Source organism: Passer domesticus, chromosome 3 (genome assembly GCF_036417665.1).
Source record: "Passer domesticus isolate bPasDom1 chromosome 3, bPasDom1.hap1, whole genome shotgun sequence".
Taxonomy (NCBI): Eukaryota; Metazoa; Chordata; class Aves; order Passeriformes; family Passeridae; genus Passer; species Passer domesticus.
The window spans coordinates 57,271,356-57,297,168 of record NC_087476.1 but is presented as its reverse complement, the minus strand read 5'-3'; the positions used below and the strand labels follow the sequence as shown (position 1 = coordinate 57,297,168).

The following is a 25,813-nucleotide window of genomic DNA, read 5'->3' as shown; positions in this document are numbered from 1 at the left end:
CACAAGAAAATAGCAGCAACATTCAACCACTTGTTTTATTAACATTTTAGTTATAAGAGTGGGAAGTGTAAGTGAAACAAACATAAATAAAGCCTAAGTTATTCTTCAAGTGCTCCAGACTGAACTGCATCCTCATAGCACCCTCCTCTCTCTTCTTTAGTTTCAGGGTGCAGTTTAATAAGATCATCAATTCGAAGAATAGTAATTGCAGCTTCTGTTGCAAACTTGAGGCTCTTAGTTTTGACCATAGTTGGTTCAAAGACACCAGCCTGCTTGTTATCACGAGGTTTTCCATTGATCAAGTCAAGACCAATCCTGCAAAGAAGAAATGCTGTCAGATGGAGAGGGAGAAACAGTAGAAAGACAGCTGGGAGTATGCTGGGTAGCTACTGCTTCATTACAGCAATACATACACACAACTGAAAGGGCAGGGGCAAAGGAGTTCACTGATAACATACTTTTTTTTTTTACTATGCAAATCACGGTTCAGTAAACTGGGAGAACAATTTTCCATCTAGGTCACCAACCCACATCACTTTTACCAGCCTTCCACCAGACAGGTACTTGCCATTTCAGATTTTTGCGATCGGGGTTAACTTGAGCCTCATTGTGGAATGCTCTCAACTTTGCAACAAGATCTGTGGCATCCTGAGCAGCATTTACTGCCAATGTATTTGGAATTACTAAGAGGGATCTCGCAAATTCTGCTATTGCAAGTTGTTCACGTGACCCCTAGAAAGAGGAAAAAAGTTTTTAAACCAATAGCTATAACAAGAGAGGAAAAAATACAGCCACAATCAAGAACAGCACTAATTGGTAGGGGTTTTCACATGCAAAACCTGTGTTTGGGTCATTGCTTTGTGCAAGACTTACCATGCTAGTTGCATAATTTTCAAGATATATTGAAAGTGCTGCCTCTACAGCACCACCACCTGGGACAACAGACTTGGATTCCAAAACCCTTTTGACAACACAGAGAGCATCATGTATAGATCGTTCCATTTCATCACACATGAAGTCATTGGCTCCTCGTAAGATAATTGATGCTGAAGTACGAGCCTTTGTACTAAGGAAAAAGAAGGAAAAAAAAAAAGTTAGCTGTGTTGGATGGAATCTAGACTAGAATAAAAAACATACCAAGAAGAATTTTAAAGCAGAGTTCAGTTGAGCCTCATTATTTTAACATATAAAAGAAGATCTTAACATTGTTATGCTCCCTTGCAGGATACACACATTGTAACTTAGCCACCATTTTAATTTCTAACGTGCATGCATCTAGTTTGAATTTTAATCTTTTAAAGAAAGGTACCTGCCAAAGTGAGATGACAAGGTGTTTTCCCATCAAAGAGGGGAAAGTGTACTTGGATAGTAAGAAAGACCCCTTTTGCACAGCCCTCAAGTAAGTTAATGACTGCTAGTGTTACAGAAATGGCTGTCACATGTAGCTGACACACAAGTGCCATGGGCAGAATGTGTCATTCATGCTCAAATGACACCACAGGAACATGAACACCCAGAAGGCATGTGGGTGTCTGAAGCAGTGGAAAAGTTATTACCCAAAGTATGTTCTTGTTAAATGAATTGATATTTAAGTCTTCAGGTACCAGACAGCAGTGACAGCAGCACAAGTGAACACGGTCTTTCACTACAAATGGAAAGATTTAGCTCACACCTCTTTATTCAGGTGAAATTACTCAGATGGTACCTATTTCCCTTTACATGTCTAAAGGGAAGCCAGTTTAGAAACATTTGTTTATAAACAAAAATTGAAGTAAAAACTGCCTAGCAATGTAATTGGTCCATATACTGCAGTTCACAAGTCAGAAAGCATGAAGTAAATAAATGGAATTTTATGTCAAACTTAGTGGAGAACATATACAAAATTGAAGATTTTTAAAAGGATCCTTACTTCTTGATTAAAATCAGCTCATCATCACAGATTCTCTCTTGAATCACTTCCTCTGCCTGTCCCAGCATTAATGCCTCAAAACTCTCCTCACCTTCAAGGTTTGCAAGGGTTGAGCATATGGTTGCTTTAACAAACAAACAAACAAGTGAAGTTAACATTCAATTCCTGCACGTTATCCTTTGCCCACTTCTCAGAATAGGTGTACAGAAAGAAAAGCAGAAATAAAAGCTGTGTTGAATAGATTTTTCCTTAAACAACACTTCTAATTGTCAGGCAGCAATTCAGTATTTCTAACTGATAAACTGCTCCTTTTGTTCAACTTTTACAGCACTTCTTTTTTCACAGCCAGTACAAGTTCCCATGCTTTACCACAATGAAAACATTTTCTTCCAAATTTAAGAACTGACAGATAAAAATATGTACAGCACCAGATTTTTTTACAAGTATGATTCAGTGATTTAGGAGTTCTTTATTCGTCTTGAACTATCTAAACAATGTACTTAACTGTCTAAACAGAGGCTTATGAATGCATGCACAATAAAGACTTCTAAATAAACACAGATTATGGCTCCTATTTCCACAAAAGGCCAGTCTTCACAGTGCAAGGTGGCTTCTTCTCCTCCCACTACTCCCCCTTCAACAATCAAGTCTTACAATACTACTACTTTGACAAAGGTCACTTAAAAGCAACAGTAAAGCTAGAAAGTGGCTCAGCTTTACTCATCTTGACCTTGAATGTTAAGAAACTATGTTTTAAAAATGAGTTAAGAAATACCTGAACAACAGCTTCTACTTAAAGAATAAATTTATAAACCAGTTATTCTTACACAGACATACCTCCTGATGCCTTAGCAATCCGCTTAAGGTCCTTTTTTACGACTCTTCGTACTGCCATAGCTCCAGCATCAACAAAGTATTTCAGACACATATCATCAATACCTCCAGTGGTGAGAATCACATTGGCACCAGTGGCCAGAATCTTCTGGATTCTTTCTTTGGTAATATCTGACTCTCTGCAAAGGTAAATGTCAACGTTTTAAAAAATATACCATTACATCTTGTCAGCCAACTTCCTGAAACCTTAATGCAGAGCTCTGCAAGAATGGACCACTGCACAAACATACTGGCATTTCTTGAAAACTGACTTAACACTAGTTCTGCCTCCAGAAGTGAAGGCTTCTTCCATTGCTATTTGGTATTGGTGGGAAATGTTAACATTCAAAACAGTTTTTACCTCTTGCACTCAGCCAAAATTAGATTGAGCCACCTCAACTGAAGAGACCACATCAAGCCTGTGAAACCCCACTGCCTCAGTTATTCAAGCTTCCACACACCTCTGCCTTATCTGGTCCAGCTTCTCAGGGTCTGAGATAACAACCTGAACACCAAGCTTCATTTTTGCTTTCTGCAGGCTGAAGTCAAGGCATGCAATCTTTGCATTAACTATTCTCTTGGTCATACCTGATGAGGAAAAATAAGCAAGAAGGATTTTGTCAAATCGATTTAACAGAACATCAAATCATCATTAGAGATTAAAGTTAACATTACTTTCACATTTCAGATTACTGTTTGCTTTTCCACCACCAGTTCTGCCCTACTGCAGAAAAATGCCAATTTACCTTTTTACATACCCTGTCCCCAAAATGTGAATGACCATGACAATCTGACCTATTGGTCTCACATCCTCTAAAGCACAGCACAGCTCTGCTGAACGGAACAATTCCCCACAAACCTGGCAGTGGCTCCCCACAATGGAAGCGTTTAAATTCCACCAGAGCACAATGCTACCTTGCTGACACTGATCTAGGGAAACTACAGCAACTCACCAACACTTTGTGGATCACTGCTAGCTGGCAGGCTCTAGTCTAAGAAACACGGGTGAAGTGCAGTATTTTGTGTTCTTGTTTAATTGTTCAGAAACTGAAAACCCACATGATTTGCAACGAACACAGCCAGTAAGGAGAGCGATGCAGAAAGGCAGAGGACTGAGATGACAGGGAAGATTTCTGCAACACAGCCTGTCCTTACCCTGAGAGCCCACCACGCAGTTCAGAGCGTAACCGTTGACGAGAATGCTCTCCTTCTGGCTGCGGCCATGGGCCTTCAGAACATTAACCGAGTTGATGGGGTACCGAGCCTGACCCTTCTGGTCTGTGTATTTAACTGCCAGGGCAGCATCCACCACCATGTTAGCAAAGAAATCACCATCACTGAGCGCCTGTTAAGGTTAACACTGAAGAAGGAAACTAGTAATATGTTTAAGAGGAAAAAAAAAAAAAACAACCATGAACAGAAATAACTGACAGTGCCCAAACTAAGTTTCCCAAAAAGAGCTTCAGAAAGGCATGTAAGTGCTAGCTCTCCTTACTACTGTCCTAAAGAAAAGAGTAATTCCAAAAGCTGAAACACTGGTAGGAAATTATGACAGACTAGTATGAAACCTGCATTTTACGTACCTTTTGTTGCTAAAGAAAAATACGTATCCGATGGTCAGTCTGCACAAAAGCTAAAAATGCAGGTTTTTCTGTGCCCATGGAGTAAAATTCAACTTTCTTTCCTCTGATTCACTCCCAGGTACTTCTGTAGCACATTCTTCTATTCACACAACTCTTTATCTAGTCTCCCTAACAAGCAAAGCAATTGTTAGGAAACAATATCCTTTAAAAGCTATCATGATGTGTAAACCCAGATTTAAATAAATTGAGAAGAGTTTGAACATGCTTTCCTATGCCAGGTCACAACACCTGTAAAGTGCCTGTTATAAATGCAACAGCTTCAATATTGTGTCATGTTCATAAAAACTGCTGCCAAGGATACTCTAGCCTGGCTACCAAAACTCTCTAATCAACCACTCCCACCTCACTCACTTGATCAATTTAAAGGATACACTCCTATGATTTTCGAGGACATGGATGTTTTAGCAGCATTAATTAGGCACTCCCTGCCCAACTCATCTGTGTTAATGACAAGATTTTCATTGATGTAGCGAACAGCTTCTCTGTAAAATAAAGACAAATATATTAGTAAAGAACCACCCCCACAAAAAGACAAAAACTTACATGTTTTCAAGGACAGTAACGTGACTGTAATTTCTTTACATGATTACAGAAACACAATTAAAAAATAAAAAAAAGAAAACTCGTAAGAAAATCCAACCCAAACCAAGCAAAACCCCAGCACCCCTGCAACAAACCACCATATTCCACTTGGAGCCAAAAAGCCTGTATCAATGCAGTCACAAAATGCTGAAATTCAACTGCATCAGTTTCTTACTTGCAGGCAAGTCGATATCCACCGATAATGGAGGTAGGATGAATTTTCTGTTTCACCAGCTCATCTGCATTTTTGAGAAGTTCTGCAGCAATAATTACCTGTTTGAAATACAAACACTAAATATGTGCATTCCACATAAGCAAAGTAACTACTTTGTGTAACACAGAACCAAGACCAATTTCTGATGTGAGGTGAGAGCTACCTAATTCCAACCCCCACCAACGTATCTAAAGTCTCAGTTAAGTTTTCAACACTCAGTATCCTTGTTCGTACTTCAGTTCTTTTCAGTTAAAAACTAAAAATCTAAATTCAGCCTCTATGACCAACCTTCAAGATAGGAAAAATCAGTAATGAAACAGAAGTGAGCAAATACCCTTCTAGAGCACCACTCTGCATATGGAAACCAGCATCTATGGAAAACAGCAAATCTAAACACTGACTTTTGATATATCTGCCTGTAAAACTTGCTACATACCACTGAGGTGGTCCCATCACCAACTTCTTTGTCCTGCAGGTCTGCCAGCTCACAAAGGACTTTTGCAGCAGGATGTTCCACTTCCAGCAGTTTCAGAATGGTTGCACCATCATTAGTAATGGTCACGTCCTAATTTTTAGAAATCAAATGTGCATATAAGGTATCTTTCTATTACATTTCCACTGTTGCATTTCATAATGTTCATACAGAAAGAAATTAATTATTCTTTGTGACTGCCCATAAAATAACTATTTATAACAAAACCTTCCTTCTTTTTAATGTGGAGTCCCAATGTAGCAACAGAAATGTTAACAGTGCAGAACCTGTACTTTCTTTTGATCAGAAAACTGTTTATGGTACAGAAACTCATCAAACATTTTGCAAGTACTGGATAAGTAGTCATGCAATGACCTCCCTCCAAAACAGTATTTTATTACATCAGCCTAGAAAATGCAAACTTTCTTCAATTACTTGCAATATTTTAAAATACAAAATATTGCTTAAAATTTTGTTATGAATTACTTGAAATTAGTTTGTTATTTTTCTCCTTCTGTGGAGACTAGGATACACAGCACCTGTTAAACCTGATTTAAGTGGTGAAACTCACTTCTTGCCATCTGACCTGTATTTTAAATGGTTACAAGGACTTACCTACAGAAATTAAATAACTGTAACACATACATTACCACCACATTAAACTAAAACGATGTAATACACATTACACAATACTCAATTTTATCACAGTTCCCCTACCCCTCTCATGATAAAACAGGCACATGCACATTAGGCTATGAAGCACACTAAGTGGAAGCACTGTCACACAGGAATCCAAGTCCTCCTGACACTTGTTAAAGTAACATTACTTACCCCAATATCGTCCACCAACATCTTATCCAGACCAACTGGCCCAAGAGAACTCTTCACAATATTGGCAATAGCAGATGCAGCAGTAACTGAATACAGGAAAGAGTAAGAAAAAACAAGTTTTATCTTCCCAGCTTTAGGACGATTCTCAGGTTTGTAAGGAACAGTGCCAAGAACCAACAGATCAGGCAAGTGACAACAAGTGATCTAATCTCGTTTCAGCCTAACGTGAAGCTTTACCTTACTTTGTTAGGCTTGCTGCTACTAAAAAAATACAACGCCAAAACTCACTCCTCCGTCCTAGATGGTTCAGCTAGCTAATCTGGCAAAACTGACTGACCCAAAAAAGAATACTTTCTCTGTTGTCTCGGTAAGATGGAGGGCAGGACTGAGGTCAGAGGAGCACTGGTGTTAGATCAGGAGGGGCTGGTAGCACTGCTGCTTCTGACTGCAGCAAGCTGTGCCACAGGACTTCACTCGCATTCAGTCCTTCTGGGCAGACAGACAACAACGGCATCACCACACATCAATTAGCAAAACATCTTCTGGTCCTCATCAGGCCTGTGACTGACACAAAACATTTACTTCTGCAACTAAATCACCGAAAAGTGACCTGTGAGTCACTACTAAAAACAACACAAAGCCTCAAAAACACTGGTTCATTTAAAGGTTGTTCTGCCATTTTCATATAGGAAAAAGATACAATCAACCTTTTCCTTCAGACCATGGCAAGTTTTTCTCTATCCCACAAGCATAGCCACTTAATCTAGAAATTGAAAAAGTGGTAGTTAAATGGGAACAGTTATAACTCAGAGACCTTCAAATAACACAACAATTTCTTTTGCTCAGGCGGATTAATGTCAGCTTTCTGGAAGAAATAACGTTGCACCAAAGGTGCCATTATCACGTGCAATCTCACTCGTGAATTAAAACAAGGCTCGTAAATTTTAAGTAGCTGCCTAAAGTACCATCAGAGCCACACGAAAAAATCTCAGTTTGATCGGGCAGCAAGTTTTGGCTTCTTCCTTTGTCTTTTGTCTAATGAGAATCTGAGCTCGATCTTGAGAAGCAGTTACAGACACGCATTTCGGGGCTGGTCCCCATTTTCCGAAGCAGCTCATTCCCTGTGCTGGGGGCGGGGAGCTTCCCCAGCAGAATTCCCCGCAGGCCTTGCTCAGGCCCAGGCGGTGGGGACGGGTCAGAGCGGTCCCAGAGCAGCAGCCGTGCCCGGTGTGTGCCGCTACCACGGCACGGCGGGAGGGGAGCGGGCGCCGCGCCGCCCCTCCGGCTGCTGCAGGCGCCGCGGGACGGCGTGCGCTCCTCCTCCGCCTGCCCCCTCCCTCCATCCTGCCTCTACTCCCCCCTGCAGCAGCAGCGGCCCGGGACGGCAGGAATCCACGGGGAGGAGCGGCAGCTCCCGGGCAGAGCGGGGCGGGCGAGCACATGGCCGAGGTGACCATGGCCGCGCCATGTTCGCTCCCTGCCGCCCCTCCCTTCCCCCCCCGCTCCCCTGGCCCTCGCCGGGGCGCGCCGCCGTTACCGTTTTGCGTGCGGACCGTGTCACCGCTGGTCCGCTCGCCGAACACGGCCAGGGGCCCCTCCATCGCCGACATCGTGCCGCCCGGGCGCGGCGCACTCGCACAGGGAAGGGACGCGGGGCGCGGAGAGGCGGGAGGGCCGGGCGGCGCGAGGCACGCTGGGAACGCGCCCCGCTGCGCGCGGGGGCGGGGGGCGGGACACGCCCCGCGGGGGGCGGGGCCCCATCACGGGCCTGTCCAATCCTGGGGCGCGGCACCGCCCGGCCTCGAGCCGCGATTGGCGGACGCCGCCGAACAAAGACGCTGCGAGAAGGGGCGGGGCCCGGGGCGCTTCCACGAGCTTCTAGAAAGTGTCGCGGGCCTGGGCGCGCAGGCGCGTGGCGTCCCGCCGGTGGTGGGGGAATGGCGGCCCCTGCCCTGCCCTGCCCTGGGAAACACCCCGCTCCCCAAAGTGGGGACCTCGGCATGCCCGGCCGCAACTGCGCTTATGAAACACATTGCCTGTTGCCCGGGATTGTACCCCGAGTGCTGGGGTAAAGCTGTAAGGAGACCATAGACCAATCTAGGATTGGTCAGAAATGACAGGATGCTGAGATGGCAAAAGATGAAGCTGCTGAAGACCTGCTTCCTGGAGAAACTGAGATTCAAGCTGATACTTTAGGCAAAACACTTTTAATGAGAATTACCCTAAGTCATAACTGTGATTACACTTGGTAATGGCACCATTGTATGGTTTGAAGGTCTCTGAGCTGTAACTATTCTCATTCTCCTGCCACTTTTCCATGGCCAGGTTAAGTGGCGGTGCTTGTAGTACAGGGGAAAAACTTGCTACAGTCCGAGGGAAAACCTCAGGGAGTGATGGGGAGATGGGAAACCTGCAAGGCTCAGGATGAGCATGTAATGATTTGCAGGGCATGGTGTGAACAGGCTTCTTGTATTTCGACAAGCAGGTACCTCGTGTGGGCAGGAGCGGCCTCCCGCCAGAGCTGCACCTGGCTGCTGTGGCAGTGCCCAGAGTTCCCCTGCCAGGTGGTGCCAGCGTCTCACCACGCCTTCATCCTCCTTTCAATACAATGTGCTCTTAGATGGGTCATTAAAAGCATTTTCATGACTGCAGGAGTTAAATACAGCTCCAAAGTAAGGCTCCTACGGTCATGCTTGCAGGAGGATGCTTTGAGGAGGCAGAGCAGCTCTGCTGTACCTGTGTGCCGCAGGAGCACAAGGAAAGAAGCCTAAAACAGGATGATGGTAGTTCCCGAAACACCTACTGTTGCTCTTTACCCACTCCTCTTTCCTTTCCGCGCCTTGGTCCCTCTTCCTTACACCCGTTCCAGGAAAAACCGACCCACTCTCTGGAGGCCGGCATTCCCCAAAGCCCTTATTCCACGGGCAGGAGTTCAAAGGTGACCCCCCGAGTCGGGCAGTGTTTTTTGCTCTGTTTTGTGAGACGCGAGTACCAGGCAGGCGCCCTTTCGCGGCTTGCGGGGGCGGCCCGGCGCTTCCGCCTGACCCCGCGGCCGGCGGGCGGAATTCCCGCGGCCGCTTCCGCGGGAAGCGCCGCCCCTCGCGCATGGCGGCGCCCGGCTGTCCCTGAGCGGGGCCGCCCGGGGCTGCGGCGGGTCCGGCTCCCCATGGCGCTGAGCAGCCGCCTGCTGCTGGCGGCCGGCGGGCTCCGTGCAGCGGGTAAGCCCAGGGCTCGCCGTGCCGCCCTGCCCGGGCGGCGGCCCCGCGCTCCGCTTTCCTGCGGCTCTGCCGTGCCAAGGATGAAGGGTTATACCTTGTTGTTTGGTAGCGCTGTCTCTGGTTTCTTGTGTACTTCAGTGTTTTGTAAATCTCCTAGTCACGCGTGAGTTTATACTTTTATATATGAGTTTAGAAACGGCGTTGGTATACTTGCAGTTTGCCTCATAGATTGGGGAAACAGGTTGAGGTCTTGTCATTCATCTCTTAAGTGCTTAAAAAATAAAAGCAAGGTGATTTTGCCCTGCTGACTTCTGTAAGCTGTATCATTCTGTGCTGTATCCGTTCTACTGTCTGCACTACTGTTTTTTTAATCTTTCATGGCTTTTTATCTGCTCTCCCAAGGTGTTCGTTTTGCATCAACTACAGCCAGTGTCAAAACTGAGACTGAAGTGGATACAAGTGAAAATGAGGTTGTTGCCCCAAACTTCACTAATAGAAATCCTCGGAACTTGGAGCAGATGGCCCTGGCTAGGAAGGAGCGTGGCTGGAAGACAACGTGGCCGAAGCGTGAGTTCTGGCACAGGTGAGTCAGGAAGTTACTGCCAAAAATGAAGACTCTAAAAGAAAAAACAAAACAAAACCAACAAAACAAACGCCAGAAACCTACATGTGCATTTTGGGTTGCTGAATCAGTTAGGACATTAGTATTTCTTAATCAGCAGGCATCCTCTGTGTTCATGGAAGAGTGGACTAGTAGCATATGAAAGCATGTGCGGTCAAGATTTTTCCATCTACTGTTAAGGCAACAGTAATGTTGCTTAAGCAACAGCTTTTTAACTCTTTTTAACTCTTCTTAACTCTTTTTTGCTCTTTTTTACTCTTTTTTACTCTAAGGGATTCTCTCACTCCTGTGCTTACAATGCTTCATGGTTTTATTTGAGGCACCATAATAGTCTGCTTGGGGTTGTTTTATGTTTGTGGGTTTTGTTTTAATTTACTTGTTCTCTGGAAATTAAGTTCATTTTAAGCTGGCATTTCAAAGTGTTTATTTTGCTTTTGTGAGGAGAACCCCATCCAGGAAAGCTGATACTCTCTCAGTGCAATAAGAAATAGTTGCTTCTAATAAATATTCTACTGTTATGTGTGGAGACTGATGAGGTACTTTCTGACCACTTGCAGATCTCAACAAGTTGCTGTGTCAGATCTCAACACCTGCTGTGCAGCTCAAGCTTTTAAGGGACGGCATAGTGACCCCAAAGTTCCATTTCTGTTGAAGCAGTTCCCCTCATGTATATACCTGTTCCACACTGTGCAGGTGTACAGTGCTTGGTTGGGAGTGGCTGCTGGTCTGAGGTAACACAGGACTGTGGCCCTGAGTAACTGATGAGAAGTTGCTCTTGGAATTTCACTCTTCTGAGCTAGCAGTAGGAGTTGTGTGAGTCAACACAGGCAGGCCGCTGGAAGGACCACAGAACTATGGCTGAAATACAAAGAGTACACTTAGTTCATTACCTTGCTACCTGCAGGATCCCAAAGCAACACCTAGGCAGGAATGTAGGCACTGTTAGGCCAGTCTGTGCAGCTGGTGAGCCTGCAGTTGGCACCCATTTATTAGGGGCATTTAGGTTTACCATCATGCTATGGTCTCCCCTGTGTTTTTTATGATCTCTGAGCTTTGATGGTCTGTCTGTCAAAACAGGGAGCTCAAGCATGTCCATGAGAGGGCCTCCAAGGCTCTTTGAACACCTGTGTTATCTCTACAAAGAGATTCTGCTTCTCAAAACAGTCAGAGGATAAACAGCAGTAGGCATAATCTGTGGGGTTTCCCACAATTTTCTTCTCCAGGACTTGGCATTCCCAGCTGCAAGGTCACTTGAGAGAATCCTCCTCGATATTCTTCCACTTTTAACCCTTTCCTCCCAACACGAGTCCTGTTTTGTGTCTTACTAAGCAAAACTCGTAATGTAATGTAATATATTAATACACTCAATTTTATTTCCTACAGGGAGTAATTTAATAATTTAACTCTATCCTCTGGAAAAGACACTATTATCCTCTGTTACTTCTTTCCTGCACTCAGATTACGGCTTGAGCGGACACAGCATTACGTAGAAGCCTTTGTCGAGCGCTCCAATGGGGATGTTGTGCTGTCTGCCTCTACCCGAGAGTGGGCCATAAAGAGACACTTGTACAGTCCCAAGGGAGTAGCTGCATGCAGAAACCTTGGCCGTGTAATGGCACAGCGCTGTTTGGAAGCTGGAATCAACTTTGTGAACTTTAAAGCCATTATCCCCTGGGAACACCGTTGTGACTCGGCAAGTACCCACTTATTCCATTGGCCCTTCTTTCCTTTTTAGGCTTTAATTTTGCTTCTCTTCACCTTTAATTTTCTGATGTGGCTTGACAGTCCCTCCTTGGAACACTCAGAAGGGCTTTGACAAGCTGCAGTTCCTGATACTATGCTTCTATGAGGCTGTTAACCTCTGCCCCTCCATATAACATGTTCCCACTGATATTTAAGTCCTGCCGGTTTTCTTTTGTATTTATTTGTGTCTATCTTTTAAACAAGATTCAGGAATTTGAGAAAGCTATGAAGGAAGGTGGTGTTGTTCTGCATGAGCCACGGAGAATCTACCGATAAAATGGAGATCGTTGGGAAGACTTTCCAAGGAGCAAGGATTGCTTCTTTAGGTTTGTGTACTGGCAAAGGGAAGGTCCAGATCTGGAAAAAGTTGGAATGTGTCATCTTATAATAAAATATTTTCACATGGATAGGAGTGTGTCATATTCTTTATTCTAAAATGATCAATACATTTAATGCTAGAATAAACTTACCATAGTTCAGCTTGACAGAATTTATTAATAATTCAACATTAAAAATATTTTTTTATTTTTAATATTTGATTTTGTTTGTTCCAGCCTGAACTCTGGAAATGCTTTGATATTTGATCTCTGTACACTGCCAGTCTAACCTAGCAAAGTGTTGGCATTACATGAATGTTTAGAACTGTGATAAAGTGATAAAGATGCACAAGTCTTAGTGAAAATATTAAACTCCCCCAACTCATCTTTGCACCTCTCTTGCAATCCTGAGATTCTAACTGCTTAACCATATGGATCGGTTTAGAAGGGAAGCTGCAGAAACTTGTGCTGTAGGGAATAAGAAGCCCCATTCTCTCTCCCCTTGTGTGTCTGCTGCTTGGCACAGGCTGGTGCTGTCAGCGTCTCTGGCTGCTGGCTCAGCACAGCTCCCAGCTACAGCCAGGCTGTGAAATCCCCACAGACAGTGTGTTGGAACCTTCTGACAGGCAAGTTCAGGGAAGGCAGCCTGGTCAGTGCATCTCCTGTGCCTGTGTCCGGGTGCTGTGCCTGCCGCCTCGTGTGTGCGTGCTCTGGGGCAGAAGGGAATGCCAAGGGTCAATGCTGGGGTTCAGCAGTGTGCGGGGAGAGCCCGGCCCGGTTCTGGCATCTTTATTAAATCCTCAGACATAATGAAAAAAAAAAACACTGGATTTTTAACTAGTCGTTGGTTCTTAATAATAACAACTCTCAGATAGTGACGGCCTCTGTGCGATCTGTATTTCCAGCAGACGCGCAGTGGGAGCTGCCCCTGCGCTCCCTTTGAGCGGGGGCTGTGCCGGCCGCCTTCGCAGCCTCTCCAATTCCCAGCCTAAACCGCCCAGTCCTTCGTTCCCACCGCTCGGGTCACGCTGGAAGCTCCCGAGGTGCTGCCCTCCCCATCCCTTGGTGCGGACCGCCCCGCGGGGCAGCGCCGGGCACGCAGGCGCTCCGGGCCGGGCCGGGCTGGGCCGGGCCCGGGTGGGCGGCGATGGAGGTGGGCGCCGAGAGCTTTGCCCAGCACCTGCCGCGCCTCAGGCGCCGCATCCTCGGCGCCGCGTTCGTGGGTGAGCGTCGGGGCCGTCTCGTCTGGCCCCCAGTGCTGCCCTCGGCCCCCGCCCGGCCGCGCAGGGGGCGGCCGGGCCCTGCCCGACGTGGGGACCCGGGCACTGAGGGAATTGCAGCCGGTAATGGCGCTGCTGCGCCCAGAACAGCGAGCACTGCGGCGCGGGATTCAAACGGGGAAAGGGAACCCCGGCTGGGGGCCAGGGGTGTTAGGGGTTCGGGATGGTGGCACCAACGCAGCACAGGGTGAGGCAGGCCCCTCCTGAGGGGCTGGGAGAGGTGTCCCTGCCTCATCCTGCCCCAGGAATGAGGCAGCTGCAGGTGTGAGCCCGCAGCTTTTCCTCTTGAGCCTGCTTCCTGTAGTTTGACAAAGCTTACGGTGAAGAGAAAAGCGTGAGAGATCTCCGTCCTGGTGGTTGTGAAGCGCATGCCTCAAATTCAGATTCTCTTGTGTTCTTTCCACTTCAACAGCCCTTGACATGGAGTTCACTGGTTTGCATTCAACTTCCCTACAAAACAACGAGCCCAGGTAAAGCTGTTGGAATTGAAATGCGAGGGAGACTTGTTGCTCTAGCTGTGTGATAACTTGTGCATAGCAACCCTTCCTGTGTCCGCTCTCCCCAATTCTGGTTTTGTTCCTAGCCTGTTTGACTCCCCTGCGGAGCGGTACGCGAAGGCCAGGCAGAGTGTTCAGCGCTTCACTCTTGTTCAGCTCGGTAAGTGCGGCTGTGGCACGGAAAGTGATCTCCCGAGGTCGTGCAGGTAACTGGCCTTTTGCTAACAGGTGCGTCCTGCAGGTGGCTCAGCCTTAATTCAATCATTCCAAAGACATTTGCTTGTTGGGTTTTTCCCTCCCTTTGATGTTTAACACTGTCAGCTTTTTAATAAATAAAGTCAGGTGGGCTATATCGTTTTTATGGGTCTAAAGTTGACCATATTTAAAGGTCACAGTTAAAAATACAAGGCTTTTAAATCAGAGGATGCAAGCAAGAGGCGTATGATGGCAGCTCCTGTTCAAAGCTGTGTCATTTGATATAGGGCATTATGAGTAAGGGGACTCTGAGGAAAATGAAGTGTGGTAATTTCTGTTATTCCTAAAATAACAAACCAGCATGAGAAGGGGTCTGTGAAGGAGAGATATTGACAGTTAAGAACCAGTAATGAGTCAAGAAGACAGCTTGAAAACAGTTTGAAATCTTGTTCAAAGTCTTGGGGTATGTAAGATCATCATGTGCCTTTTAGGGATTAACAAAATTAAAAAAAAAAACCAAACTGAGAAGTAAAACCCGTGTTTCAGTCCTCTGTGGTGCCCAGCTTGTTCCACAGACTCATCTGTGTATGCACAGTCAGAGGCTCATCACCATCTCACCTCTTGCCTATTGCTCAGTCTATTTGTTGTTTAATTCAGATTTGACTCATTTTCCCACACAGCAGTGAAAGCTGTCCTGTGCAGCTCTCAGGAATCCAGGGAGTGGCCTGGCAGTTGCTGCTAGGATTGGCACAGTGACATTCCTGAATGGAAAGCATGTGTTTCTTGAGGGGTTCCCCACATCCCTCATCTAATATGCACACTATCAGTAGACAGCTAGCTAAATGCTGCCATCTCAACAGAGGTTTCTTTCTTGCAGGGCTGGCAATATTCTCAAAAGAAAATTCAAACAAGTAAGTAAAAAAGCAGTTTTCTGTTGCAATGAGGATAGTGCAGTAGAGATTTTATTCATAATTTCCTTTGGGCAGAGTTATTTCTTGTAATTATCTTCTAGAGATATTTTTCTTTTCATTTTAGGTATGTGGTACATTCATACAACTTTTTTCTCTTTCCCTCAACTCTGGGAGTAAGGGATGTTGAATTCACCCTCTCTGCATCTAGTATTCAGTTCCTGTCTCATTATGGCTTTGACTACAACAAGGTATGTAATCTCTGCCAGAAATGCAGAACAGAGGAAATCTGTGCAACTGCAGAAGAAATCAGATTGGTATCCCTAAATGTTAGATTTATGTGGTAAATAGCATCTTCCTAAAGTATGAAGGCATCATGCAGTTTGTTATCAACAGCGGTAGTGAATGCTCTTTTTTCTGAACTAATGTAAAGGCAATAACCACATCCTTGGCAGCCTCAGATTCTCCTGCCTCAAAAAAACCCCAAAACCTTATCTTTGGTGAGCTAAGGATTTGCTAAACAAACCCTGGTGGGTGTCTTTACTATCCGTGAAGGTTCAGAAGTATCAGTTTACCAGCATCTTATGTATTGTCACATTTCCCATAAAATACAGACTCTGTCATCCCATAAGAGTACTGTTTTTTAGTTCTGGGCAGGAAGCATCTCACTTCTTGACTCTTGGAAGCATCTTATTAAAGGAAAAGTAAAAGAAGAGCAAAAAAATTGATTACCGTTGACAAATACCCTTTCCTTTCCTCCATACTTGTTGGATTGCCTACAGTTTGTTTGGCTTGACTAATCTGCTGATTCTCTAACGTGCTGTGAGAAAATCCAGGGGAATGTAACCAACCTGGCATTTTCCCTCCCCTCAGTTCTTCAAGGATGGAATCCCATACATGAATGAGGTACAGGAGACGATCCTTAGGCAGCAGCTTTCAGCAGGTACCTGGAAGGTCTGCAGGTGAGCACTTCTCAAAGAGGTGTCTCCTCAGTACTTGTGCTCATGGCTCAGCTTCACTCAGATCACGTTTTGTAGAAGTACTGAAACCTGTTGGACTGAACACCTCGCTGCCAGCTGTTCCAGCATGCCGTGGTGTCTGAAGGAAGATGGAGATCACAGGATATTATGTGGAGAATTGGGTGCATGTTGGGAAATGAAGCTTTTGCATTCCTACAGCAAGGCACAAGGCTTCACCTGTAACGAACATTTCTCACACTGCCTCTTTCCCCTCATCCAGCACTAGTAATGCAGACAGGGATGTCCTGAAGAAAGCTATTGATGAAGTGACCTCTTGGATAACTTCAGCTAAAGAAGAGGATACTATGATTCTGCAGGATCTGAATGGTATGAAGCCGTGCCTCTCTTAGGCACCTGTGGGTTCTGAGTGGCTTCATAATTTCTTGTGAATCTCTGGGGCTATAACTGTCCTTTCTTTTGTTAAATTGCTCTATTGAAAGGGAAAGCACCAGTGCCCATCCTGCCTTTACAACTCTTCACCCCAGTTTATACTTTAGCTCCTGTCAGGAGTTCATCTCTGTGCTCTTCTGCTCTGCTCTGCTCTGTTGGTTGGGGTGGTGGCTCTTTCTGAAGCAGAAGTGGATGTCTGGATGCTTGGAGCATGCTTTGTGGTAATTGACTTCCATTTTGTGCTTTTTCTGAGCAGCAGCTGGAGAACTTATAGTTACTCTGAGTCAGGATAACGTCTTACATGTTTTAAATCCTGGGTGATTTGGTTTTTTGTTTATTTTCTTCCCTTCCTTTCAGAGTTGAGTCCCTCTCGTTGGAGCAACAGGGAGCCCTGTAGAGACACATATATGCCAGTGGGAATAAACAGGACACTTACCCCTGTGTTAGGTTTTGGGAACACTAGCAGAGTGCTAGTGCTTCTTCCTAAGCAGAGCTGAGGCGCTTCTGTGCTGTCTTGAAGAACTGGGAATTTTTGCAGGGAATAATTTGTAGGTTTACGCACAGAACCCAAAACTTAATCTTGTAGGTCAGGGAGTATAATATAGAAAAAGTTAGGAAGAACAGAGTGTTCAAGGCTTTGCATGTTGAGTTTTTTTGCAGAGTATGCAATAGGAGGGGTGGAGCCTGTGCTGTGCTTTTTATCTGCTTTGTCAGCTAGATATGATACTGATATTTTAATAGAGTCTGGCCCTGGTGAGCACCTGTAATAAGAAAGACATTTATTTAAGTAAGCAAGAAGACTGATTCAGGTGTCTCTTTTAATGCTGTTCAGAAGAGGACTGGGTTAGTTCCTTGTTAGCTGCGGGGGAAAGGGCATTGGTACCCTTTGTGTGCTTGGCTTCTGGGTCTGTTGCTCTGAAAGTGTCCCAAACAAGAGAGCGTCTTTTTCAGAGTAGCAGCCTTCCTCCCTCTTCAGTTGGTCTTTTCCTTTCCTCCATGTCCTTACAAAAGCTCATTTGCCTGAAATTTTCACTGTGATTTTTGGAGTTTTTTGTGTTTCGTTTACTTCTGTGGGTTTGCGGTTGTTGTTTTTTGCTTGGGGTTTTGTGTGTGTGTGTTTGTTTTCTTTCAGTCATTGTGTGTGGTAATGTACCAGGATCATATGTTGAGGAATATTTTCTGTATGTCTCTACATGTCAGTCCGTCTGTCTAGAGGAATGGTGTGTTTTCCTTAATGGACTTGTCTGCACCTCTGAAGCTTCTACTGCATTCTTTTTTTGTCTGTCATAGGCTATCATATAATTGAAGTTCAGCTGGTTCTGAGGCAGGCTCTTGAAAATGTTTGGACAGAGCCTCTTGGAGACAAGAAGGTGAGATGGAATTGTCAGCCTTGTGAAAAAAGGATTTCTCTCTGGGCAGATAGGACTGGCATTCTTGCAGGGACTCTGAAATGTTGCTTGTACTTTCAATGATAGGGTCCAGGAGGAGGAGAAGACAATTACAAATGAAAAGTTGATTGTGGGATCCTAAGAAAAGGGATACAGAAAACTGAGCAACGCTGGTTTCTATTTGTCCAGTATCCCCAAAATCCTTTTAAATGGAAGTGCTTGTCCTTGGAGCACTTCTGGAGGTACCCTCTCCATGTCTTCAGACTTTATTAAGTCCCTCCTTCAATACCTCCACAAGAATGTACAGTTTTAGCATTTTCTGTGGTTTTCCTTTGCTGACTTCTGCCATGAAGTTGCTTTGAAGACTTTTACTCTGTGATTTGCTGTTTTGCCATTCGCTGCTGGTATTTTACATTCAGTACAATATTTTCTGTAGTAAAAATATGGTTGTAGACTTCTCAAACTATGGGTTATGGGTATGATATCAGTCAGTTGCTTAGAATTAGCTTACATAAATCTTTTTTTTTTTGCACTAGTCCTACTTTGGTCTGATAACCAATGCCCCCAGAATGTCAGATTTACTGAGCCTTCTCATCTGAAGCATTGCCCTTGGCGACTCTGCTTGTATGATTGCTGTTTGTTTCTGGGTTTTTGGTACCATGAACTTACCATATTGGTATCAAGTTAAATTGAATTACGTTAATTTGTGCTCAGAAAAGCCCTTTGGTAGGAATCATTCTCTTAAGCAGAGAAGCACAATTAAGACACACTTCGAGCAGGCCTGTTTAATTACTTGAGCACTGATCTCCATATGGAAGTGAGACAGTCCCAAGGTCCCAGGGGATGCAGTTTTTCTGTCCTTCATTGCCTTGAAGCTGAACTTGACCTCAGCATTACTGAGCCCCAGTAAGCAATGTACATACAACTAACTTGGGAGGCTGATATACTAAGTGACTGTTCTTTTCAGGTGATGGTGAAAAAAGTGAGTCCAGAGCATCGTCAGTTTCTGGAGAACTCTTCTTATGACCACTGTCAGAAAAAGCTCATTCTCCTGTCTGCCCGGGGCTTCACCAACCTCTTCCAAATACTTGTTAAAGTCAAGAAGGTAAAATGCCTTAACCCTACTCTCATTTTCATATCTTTTTAATTTTGCTGTGTTAAATGCGATATTAAAAATCCTGGTGTTACAGTTTGAGTCACCATCTAAGAAAGCTGAGCAGATTCTTGCCTTTTGGGCAAGCTGTGCTTTTCAGCATGCGTCAGACCAGTTTATTGTACCATGTGGACCATTGGTTTGACTTTGTGTGGAAATGATTACATTCTGTATGTAGGCTTGTCAAATGGATTTCAGCTTTAGAGGACTGTGGGTGACGTGCAGCAAAGACCATCCTTATCCTTGTGAATGAGCATATAAATCTGATGGCTGGAACCTTGTTCAGCTGAACCCTGAATCCACTTAGCTCCTTAGGTCCACTGAAAATAGAACGCTGCTGAGACAATACCCTCTCAGGGAATCCACCAGTCTGATTTCCTGAAGGCAGTAGTCCTCCTGTGAGCCTTGCAGCCTGAATGACTCCTGTGTGTGTGTGGATGCTGTCTGCTGGAGGAAAGTGTTAGAGCTGTTGAGCGTGCCTGTGTTGTTAATCTCTGAGCTCTCTTCAGAAATGTGCTCCAATGGGCTGTTATGTTTATGTTCCTCCCGTAGCCCCTGGTGGGACACAACATGCTTATGGACCTTATGCATCTTCACGACAAGTTCTACAGGCCCCTCCCAGGTACTGCTGTGTGTAGCTGCTGTCCCGGGCTGCTGCCTTTGCACTGGGCATGGAACAGCAGGTGCAGTGGCAATTTGCCACCACAGACACCTGCAGGGCTTAGCCAGCAGCAGGGCTGATTACCTCTTCTGAGTTCTAAATGCTGGAGAGGGCATCATTGCCTGCTGTCGCTTCTTTTTGCTATTACTTTGCGGTTGCATTGGATTTTCCCCAGTTTCCTGATGCCTTTCTCCACATGTGCTTTGCTTTCAGAAAGCTATGAGGAGTTTAAAAGGAACATTCACAACCTGTTTCCTGTCATCATAGACACCAAGACTGTAACAAAATCTATGCAGAAGGTGAGATGCACAGGTTTTTTTGTTTGAAATTTAAATCTGTGTTTCACCCAAGAGAGAGGATATCTTTCCTCAGTGCCCTGTGATAATAATGGAACTGCAAACAGTTCTCAGTGTTGCCTTGGGAAATTCTAATCTTAGATCTCATTTAACAAGTTGGCAATGTAAGTAATTGAACTCGCCATAAGGTCTGTTGTGGTTGGTTTTCTAATACATTCTTCTTTTGTAGAAATGTCTGTTTCCTCGAATATCTAGTCTTTTGGAGGCATATACAGTTTTGTCCAGGTAAGTGGTAGCCAACAGGGCTTTCAGCAATCCCTGTGTCTTCTTTGGAAAGATATTCCACAGTCAGCCATTTCCCATGTTCATACTTTCCCTCCTCTCAAATGCTTTTCAATTGGATCCTTGTCTTTCTAAATTTAAGAGCAAAGGATTTGCATGTCTTTCTTATAAAGAAATTGTATAGTAAATGATTTGTTCTGAGTTGCTTCTCAATGGCATTGAATCACCATTATTTCATTGGTCGCAAATTTGGTTTGCATACAGCTGTACACTCAGCTTGAGGATTATGATGTTTATGCCATGTTCTGAAATGAGTAAGATGCAGTTCTTGGTGAAAATACATCCCAATTTCAAATGCCTGTCCTAAGAGAGGGCTGCACTGAGCACAAAGCAGTCACTAAAGACAATGTTCAAATGGAGCATGAGTAGATGTTGTATCTCATGAGCATAGTCATGATGTGGTAGGAGAATTACTTCACACTTTTTTTGTGAATTAATTTTTTTGCATGCCAGTTTTGCCAAGGAAAGGAAAATTTTGTCTGTTTCTCATTACCCCCTAGTCCCAAGAAGAAGATGCCAAATTAATATTTTTTTAAAAAACAGTACTGGGATTCTGAAGGTTTGTTTATTGGCAGTTTGAGACTGCATATTCTGCTTGATTGTTCTTTGTTTTATTTCAGTCATTCCAGGGGTATCTCTTTAACCTCCAGGGTTCCCCATTCAAATAGAACCATGCAGTAAACCTCTTTCCTGCAGTTTTAGTTCTGCTCTTTTTTTTTTTTTTTTTTTTTTTGAATGCAATTAGAACAAATTTGCTGCTTACAAGTTTTGAGTGAGGGAAGAGACTAAGGAAATATTTAGGAGTTAGTTTTCAGAAAGAAAAATGGTAGATATTACTCAAGTAAGTATTTTTGCCTTTTCCTGGAGGCCCACCAAAGTTCATTTTAAAGTCTCCAGTAGCTTTTTCTGAAATGAAGCTACAGGTCACTAGAGAACAGTAACTTTTCTCTAACATACTGAGGAAAGACAAAAATATCACACATGCACTTGTCTTCAGCAGCAACCTGAATCCCAAAGGTCCACCGTGCCCTGTTATAGCTCTTGCAAGTGGCTGCTCAAAATACGGTATGTTCTTAAGCAAATCTTCAGAGCCAGAATGATCAAAAGAGGTTTGTTGTACTCTGTGGGTGACATACAAAGCATGAGGGAATGCCAGTGGGTCTGCTGAATTTGCCCAGAGCTGCTGAGACACATTTTTGTCCAGACCCAGAGCCTGGTCCCAAGACGTGTGTTCTGCACATCCCTGGTAGCTGCTGGGGGAAGTGCAGGGCAGGTTTGCCTCATGCTGCTGGTACAGACAGCATTTACACTGTGTTGGGCTGAACTGAACCTGACTTGGTCTGTGAAGTCAGGAGCCCTTGGAAGGGGTAAGGGGAGGTGGGAAACAGCTGTCTTAGAAGGGAAGGTAGAAGGAATTAATGGCAAAGTAGCAGGAGCTCAGTGGCTGGTGTGCAGGGTTAAGTGATGCCTGTGCAGGAGGTTGTGTCCAGGACATGGTGTGATACTGGCTGTGAGGCAGATGTTTTCTGGCTTCTCCTGGCAGCATTGTGTCCTGCAGCACAGGGCCTCCTGTGTTTGAAATGGTTCCCATACCATCAATAACATAGACAACACAGTTTGGTGTAGACTTTCATAAAAGTTAAATTTTTTTAATGTGCTTCTTGCTAAGCTTTTCAGGCATTCATGTAACTGCTGCTTCTTTTTTGGTGTTGTTTTAAAATGCATGCTAGAAGCACAGACTTTTTACTGGGTGTAAAGTTTTCAGGGTGAGGAAGGAAACAGTTGAGGGGAGGGGGAAAAGAACCTTCAGAATAGTGGATTTTATGAATTAGGATTTTGCAGTGTAGTAGTTTTCACAGCATGCTAGATGTGTTTACTTCTTCCTGATTTTGTTGGACACTTACAGCTGAGAAGAAATTTCCTCATGAGGCAGGCTATGATGCATTTCTCTGTGGTTCAGGTAAAATGCTTCTTAAAAACTCCTTCAGAGTTTGTGTTGGGATTTGGCAATATTTTCCTTTCTCTCTAGATCTATTTGATGCTAAGAAATATTTGTTTATATACAGTCTGTTGCTCTTAGTAACTTAGCTGCACTTCAATGCATTTTTGCTTTCTATGTATTTAGCAGTGTTTCTCTAGCTTTCTTTTCATGCCACCTCATTATTCCTTTCTCTAGTTCTTCTGATGTCAGCTCATTTGCTACTGTGCAGATCCACAGAGTGAGTAATGTTTAAATGTTGAATGAAAATTGTATTACATGGGATGTTTTTCCTATGGAAAACAGTCTTCCTTTTGCTCTGACTGACTTTTTGTTTCGCAGACTGGTCTTCCTTTTGGACAAAAGAAAGTGTTATTGGAAATGTCATGTTCTAATTAGATTTTTATTTTATAAATCTGAAAGTAGTAGTTTTATGTCAAAGCTGACATTTTAAAAATGAAATCAGGGCACATGTGATGGCTCAGAGGTTGGGAAATGACATTGTGACTTCTTTATTCTTGAACAAGCTCTCTCAAGTTCAGTTCACTTGGGTAAGGGTCAAATAATTTTCCATTAGTTTCCATTTTTGAAATGTCTGTGAATCAGTGCCTTCAGCTAAGTTCTCTTCCCTTTTCTTGCAGCTTTATGATGACTTCTGTAGGAAGATACTAAGATCTAAAATATCTACTCTGTTACTAGTTGAAGAGCTTGAACTGTAGCAGTGCAGTGCCGGAGAAACAAAACTTTGTTCTCTTTTGTTTTCTGATTTAGTGACGTGGTGGAGGCTGAGCCCTCTTTCTCACAGTATCTCACCATGTTGGCTGAGGACGTGAACAAAGTGAATTTCATCCGAGGTGGTGTTTCAAGCATTGTGCGTATGAATTGCAGGTCTGTGACCTGTTTGTGGGGTGCATAGGGCAGTAGCCTACTTGATAGCTTCCTCAGAGGACAGGAATCCACTGGTGCTGGGGCCCACCCAGCAAAATATATTTATGCTGTTATTCTGTAAGTTTGCATTAGCCAGTTTACATTGCTGTTTCTCAGGTAGTTTCTCCATGGTAGTCATGACAGTTTGCTTTTATGACAATATTTAGATGAATCTTGGGACAAAACAAAATTAATTTTACACCAACAGCAGTATTATACAACCTGTCATTTGTTTGTCATGTTCTCCATATTTTCTGATTATATTAATAGTGGCGCTATAGTATTTCCAAATTCAGATATGTCTCAATACTGTATATTTTCCAGAATTTTTCTGGGGAAGATTCTCCTTGCCATCATCCCCCTGCCTTGGTTGTTCATGTCCGAGGCTGGCCAGGGCTGACCGAGGAACAGATTTACCAAGAGTTTACAGCTTGCGGTCGCTTTGATGTCAGACGCCTTTCAAAGAACCAGTTCATTCTCCTCTCCAGTAAATACAAGCAGTAAGTGATCAGAAAGTCTTAACTTTCAGTCCTCTCTTCCTCTCATCCAGGCCTTTGTCCCACCCTCTCTCTGCTGTGACAGCTCTTGGATAGAAATTCGTGCCCTGAGCTGTGGGGTGCTGTAAGCATCCTGCGGGCTGAGCTCAAGCCGTGCTTTCATTGCAGCGTCAGGCTCGTCCTGCGGGATTACAGGCGCCACCCTCACCTGCAGGTCTCCGTCTATCGCCACTGGAGGCACTCGCCGAGCGTGAACTGCCTGCTGCAGTGAGTTCAGGAGCACGGGAATGGTGGGGGGGAAGCATTCTTTTCGGGTCTGAGGCCCTGGCACAGCAGCAGCCTGCCTCGTCTTTGCAGTGGACTCAGAAGCAGGTGCTGGGTGGCTGCTCGTGAGCTGCTGGACTTTAATCTCGCTCATGGTTGACCCAGGAATGCTACCCCGAGGATAGCACAAAACTACGGATGTGCTGTCACAGCAGAGAGTTGGTAATCTTGATGAGCTGTAGCGCCAGCTCTAATAAGCTTGGTGAGAGGGAGGCAGAATTTCAGGTGTGGGATGGATGTAGGTTTTTTTCTACAGCTGGATTGAAAGCTTGGTAGTGGGAGAGAATTACAGATTCAAAGTGCACCCCTCTTGTGAGGTAGTGACAGTGATGCTCATGAAGGGTGAATTTCTGCCTTGACGTGGTTTGAAAAAGAATCTAAGCACTTAATAAACAAAAAAATAAGCTGTACATATAAGTAGCCTAACAGCATTTTATTATTCTTATCTCTTAGAATCTCTGGTATTGTGGCACTGTGGTCTCTCTTGGCCTTTGTGCTTGGAGGAGCTCGCAGCTGTTGACTCTGAAGGACTCCTGTAGAGATGAGATGTGAGGAACACTAATCTTATTTCTTGTGTTTGTCTGTTTTGTTTTGTTTCATTCAATAAAATGAGGAAAAAAAAAGAACAGAAAAAAACCCAAAACTGAATACTGTTTGAATTTTGAATTGTTTCCTTGGAAATCTGTTTTTTAAAGGTGGTGTGTTGCTTTGCAATTTGTGGTATTTTTTAATCTGCTCGAAGCATCATCTCCTCCTGAAAGGACATGATTGTTTCAATGCCTAATTTTCTTTGGTCCTGTGTAGGTTCTTCACAGCTGTTCATACCCTCAGTTTATTCCCAGTGCCGGTGCTTGCTGCATAAAACACATTAAACACATTTTTGATAAAGTTCAGGAAGTTATGAAATGAAAGATGCTATTTTTAGCTTCAGTTATAAAGCAGGGGAAATGTCACTGTTTACCAAATGAAAATGGGCAGAGTTGATGGAGAAACCACTCTTGGGGCTCATGACAGGTACTGGGGAATAGTAGATAATTTCCAGTGCTGTCAGTGCAGTATCATGCACTGGTATTTTCAGTGGCAGTGTAGCTGAGGTTTGACACAGATAAGTGGCATTTATCAGGTTCCAGTTTGTGGAGTATACAGCGGTCAGGTGAGTCAGCACACATTTCTGCTTGCTTGTAGTGCTCAGCACGTGAGCAACCCTTTGTCTAGAGTAGCATGAGACATGCTTTGTGGATCAGTCTCTCTTGATACAGCTGGAGTATTTGTCAATCCAGGGAATTTGGCCTTCAGAGATTTTTTTTTATTAATCACCTCTTCTTAAAAAGAATCTGTTGATCCAGGGTTTCCATATAATGGTTCTTAGATGTCATTAGTCAGACTTAATTGGATGGGGCCCATGCTCACCTAACAGGCAGCATCTGCCTTTAATTGACTGTAATGTGGGAGTTGCTGCAGGGGACCTTGAGGCAGCAGCACACACTGTGGTGTGCCTGAGGATCACGTGCTCGCTGCTGCTGGGGGCCTGCTG

General features: G+C 44.3%; 3 protein-coding genes, 1 long non-coding RNA gene and 1 other non-coding gene across 12 annotated transcripts; 2 read left to right on the top strand and 3 right to left on the bottom strand.

Annotated features, from left to right (window-relative positions):
• Window positions 1–10: 10 nt before the first annotated feature.
• On the bottom strand, window positions 11–8,230 carry TCP1 (t-complex 1). Its single transcript, XM_064413266.1, has 12 exons — window positions 8,062–8,230; window positions 6,525–6,610; window positions 5,658–5,786; window positions 5,183–5,280; window positions 4,797–4,907; window positions 3,938–4,119; window positions 3,244–3,370; window positions 2,747–2,922; window positions 1,910–2,033; window positions 874–1,066; window positions 569–732; window positions 11–315 (listed from the first exon to the last, which is right to left on the bottom strand). Exons 1-12 carry the CDS (start codon window positions 8,132–8,134, stop codon window positions 99–101), a joined length of 1,680 nt encoding a protein of 559 aa, XP_064269336.1. The 5' UTR covers window positions 8,135–8,230; the 3' UTR covers window positions 11–98.
• LOC135298294 (small nucleolar RNA SNORA29) lies at window positions 7,186–7,321 on the bottom strand. Its single transcript, XR_010360292.1, has one exon. It is a non-coding gene; the product is annotated as a small nucleolar RNA SNORA29 (small nucleolar RNA).
• Window positions 8,231–9,198: 968 nt separating the features above from the next.
• Window positions 9,199–12,514, top strand: MRPL18 (mitochondrial ribosomal protein L18). The gene is made up of 4 exons (XM_064413275.1): window positions 9,199–9,742; window positions 10,145–10,325; window positions 11,823–12,057; window positions 12,312–12,514. Exons 1-4 carry the CDS (start codon window positions 9,214–9,216, stop codon window positions 12,381–12,383), a joined length of 1,017 nt encoding a protein of 338 aa, XP_064269345.1. The 5' UTR covers window positions 9,199–9,213; the 3' UTR covers window positions 12,384–12,514.
• On the bottom strand, window positions 10,166–11,824 carry LOC135296660 (uncharacterized). Its single transcript, XR_010358684.1, has 2 exons — window positions 11,040–11,824; window positions 10,166–10,359 (listed from the first exon to the last, which is right to left on the bottom strand). It is a non-coding gene; the product is annotated as an uncharacterized LOC135296660 (long non-coding RNA).
• A 933-nt stretch (window positions 12,515–13,447) lies between the features above and the next one.
• On the top strand, window positions 13,448–24,927 carry PNLDC1 (PARN like ribonuclease domain containing exonuclease 1). Of its 8 annotated transcripts, none has more exons than XM_064413271.1 (19): window positions 13,448–13,467; window positions 14,117–14,174; window positions 14,288–14,361; window positions 15,274–15,307; window positions 15,432–15,555; window positions 16,178–16,266; window positions 16,544–16,650; window positions 18,004–18,083; window positions 19,069–19,206; window positions 19,807–19,876; window positions 20,129–20,214; window positions 20,441–20,496; window positions 21,551–21,618; window positions 22,460–22,513; window positions 22,730–22,772; window positions 23,303–23,402; window positions 23,783–23,958; window positions 24,124–24,222; window positions 24,733–24,927. In XM_064413271.1, the coding sequence occupies exons 2-19, from the start codon at window positions 14,125–14,127 to the stop codon at window positions 24,797–24,799; spliced, it is 1,515 nt and encodes a 504-aa protein (XP_064269341.1). In that variant the 5' UTR covers window positions 13,448–13,467; window positions 14,117–14,124; the 3' UTR covers window positions 24,800–24,927. The 8 variants fall into 8 exon arrangements, 6 of the variants coding, with proteins under 6 accessions (XP_064269341.1, XP_064269338.1, XP_064269337.1 ...); XR_010358682.1 differs by lacking the exon at window positions 13,448–13,467 and adding an exon at window positions 13,549–13,647 and having other exon boundaries at window positions 23,303–23,419; XM_064413268.1 differs by lacking the exon at window positions 13,448–13,467 and adding an exon at window positions 13,549–13,647 and having other exon boundaries at window positions 21,554–21,618.
• The last annotated feature ends 886 nt before the right edge of the window (window positions 24,928–25,813 follow it).

Coding starts and splice junctions, on each gene's coding strand:
- TCP1 (XM_064413266.1), bottom strand. CDS start 8,134: ATGTCGGCGATGGAGGGGCCCCTGGCCGTGTTCGGCGAGCGGACCAGC. Junction 3,371..3,937: donor CTGCGTGGTGGGCTCTCAGG/GTAAGGACAGGC, acceptor TTTCCTCATCAG/GTATGACCAAGAGAATAGTT. Junction 733..873: donor AAAATTATGCAACTAGCATG/GTAAGTCTTGCA, acceptor TCCTCTTTCTAG/GGGTCACGTGAACAACTTGC.
- MRPL18 (XM_064413275.1), top strand. CDS start 9,214: ATGCTTGCAGGAGGATGCTTTGAGGAGGCAGAGCAGCTCTGCTGTACC. Junction 9,743..10,144: donor CGGCGGGCTCCGTGCAGCGG/GTAAGCCCAGGG, acceptor TGCTCTCCCAAG/GTGTTCGTTTTGCATCAACT. Junction 12,058..12,311: donor GGGAACACCGTTGTGACTCG/GCAAGTACCCAC, acceptor CTTTTAAACAAG/ATTCAGGAATTTGAGAAAGC.
- PNLDC1 (XM_064413267.1), top strand. CDS start 13,572: ATGGAGGTGGGCGCCGAGAGCTTTGCCCAGCACCTGCCGCGCCTCAGG. Junction 20,497..21,550: donor GCATATACAGTTTTGTCCAG/GTAAGTGGTAGC, acceptor ACTTGTCTTCAG/CAGCAACCTGAATCCCAAAG. Junction 23,403..23,782: donor GAGGTGGTGTTTCAAGCATT/GTGCGTATGAAT, acceptor TATATTTTCCAG/AATTTTTCTGGGGAAGATTC.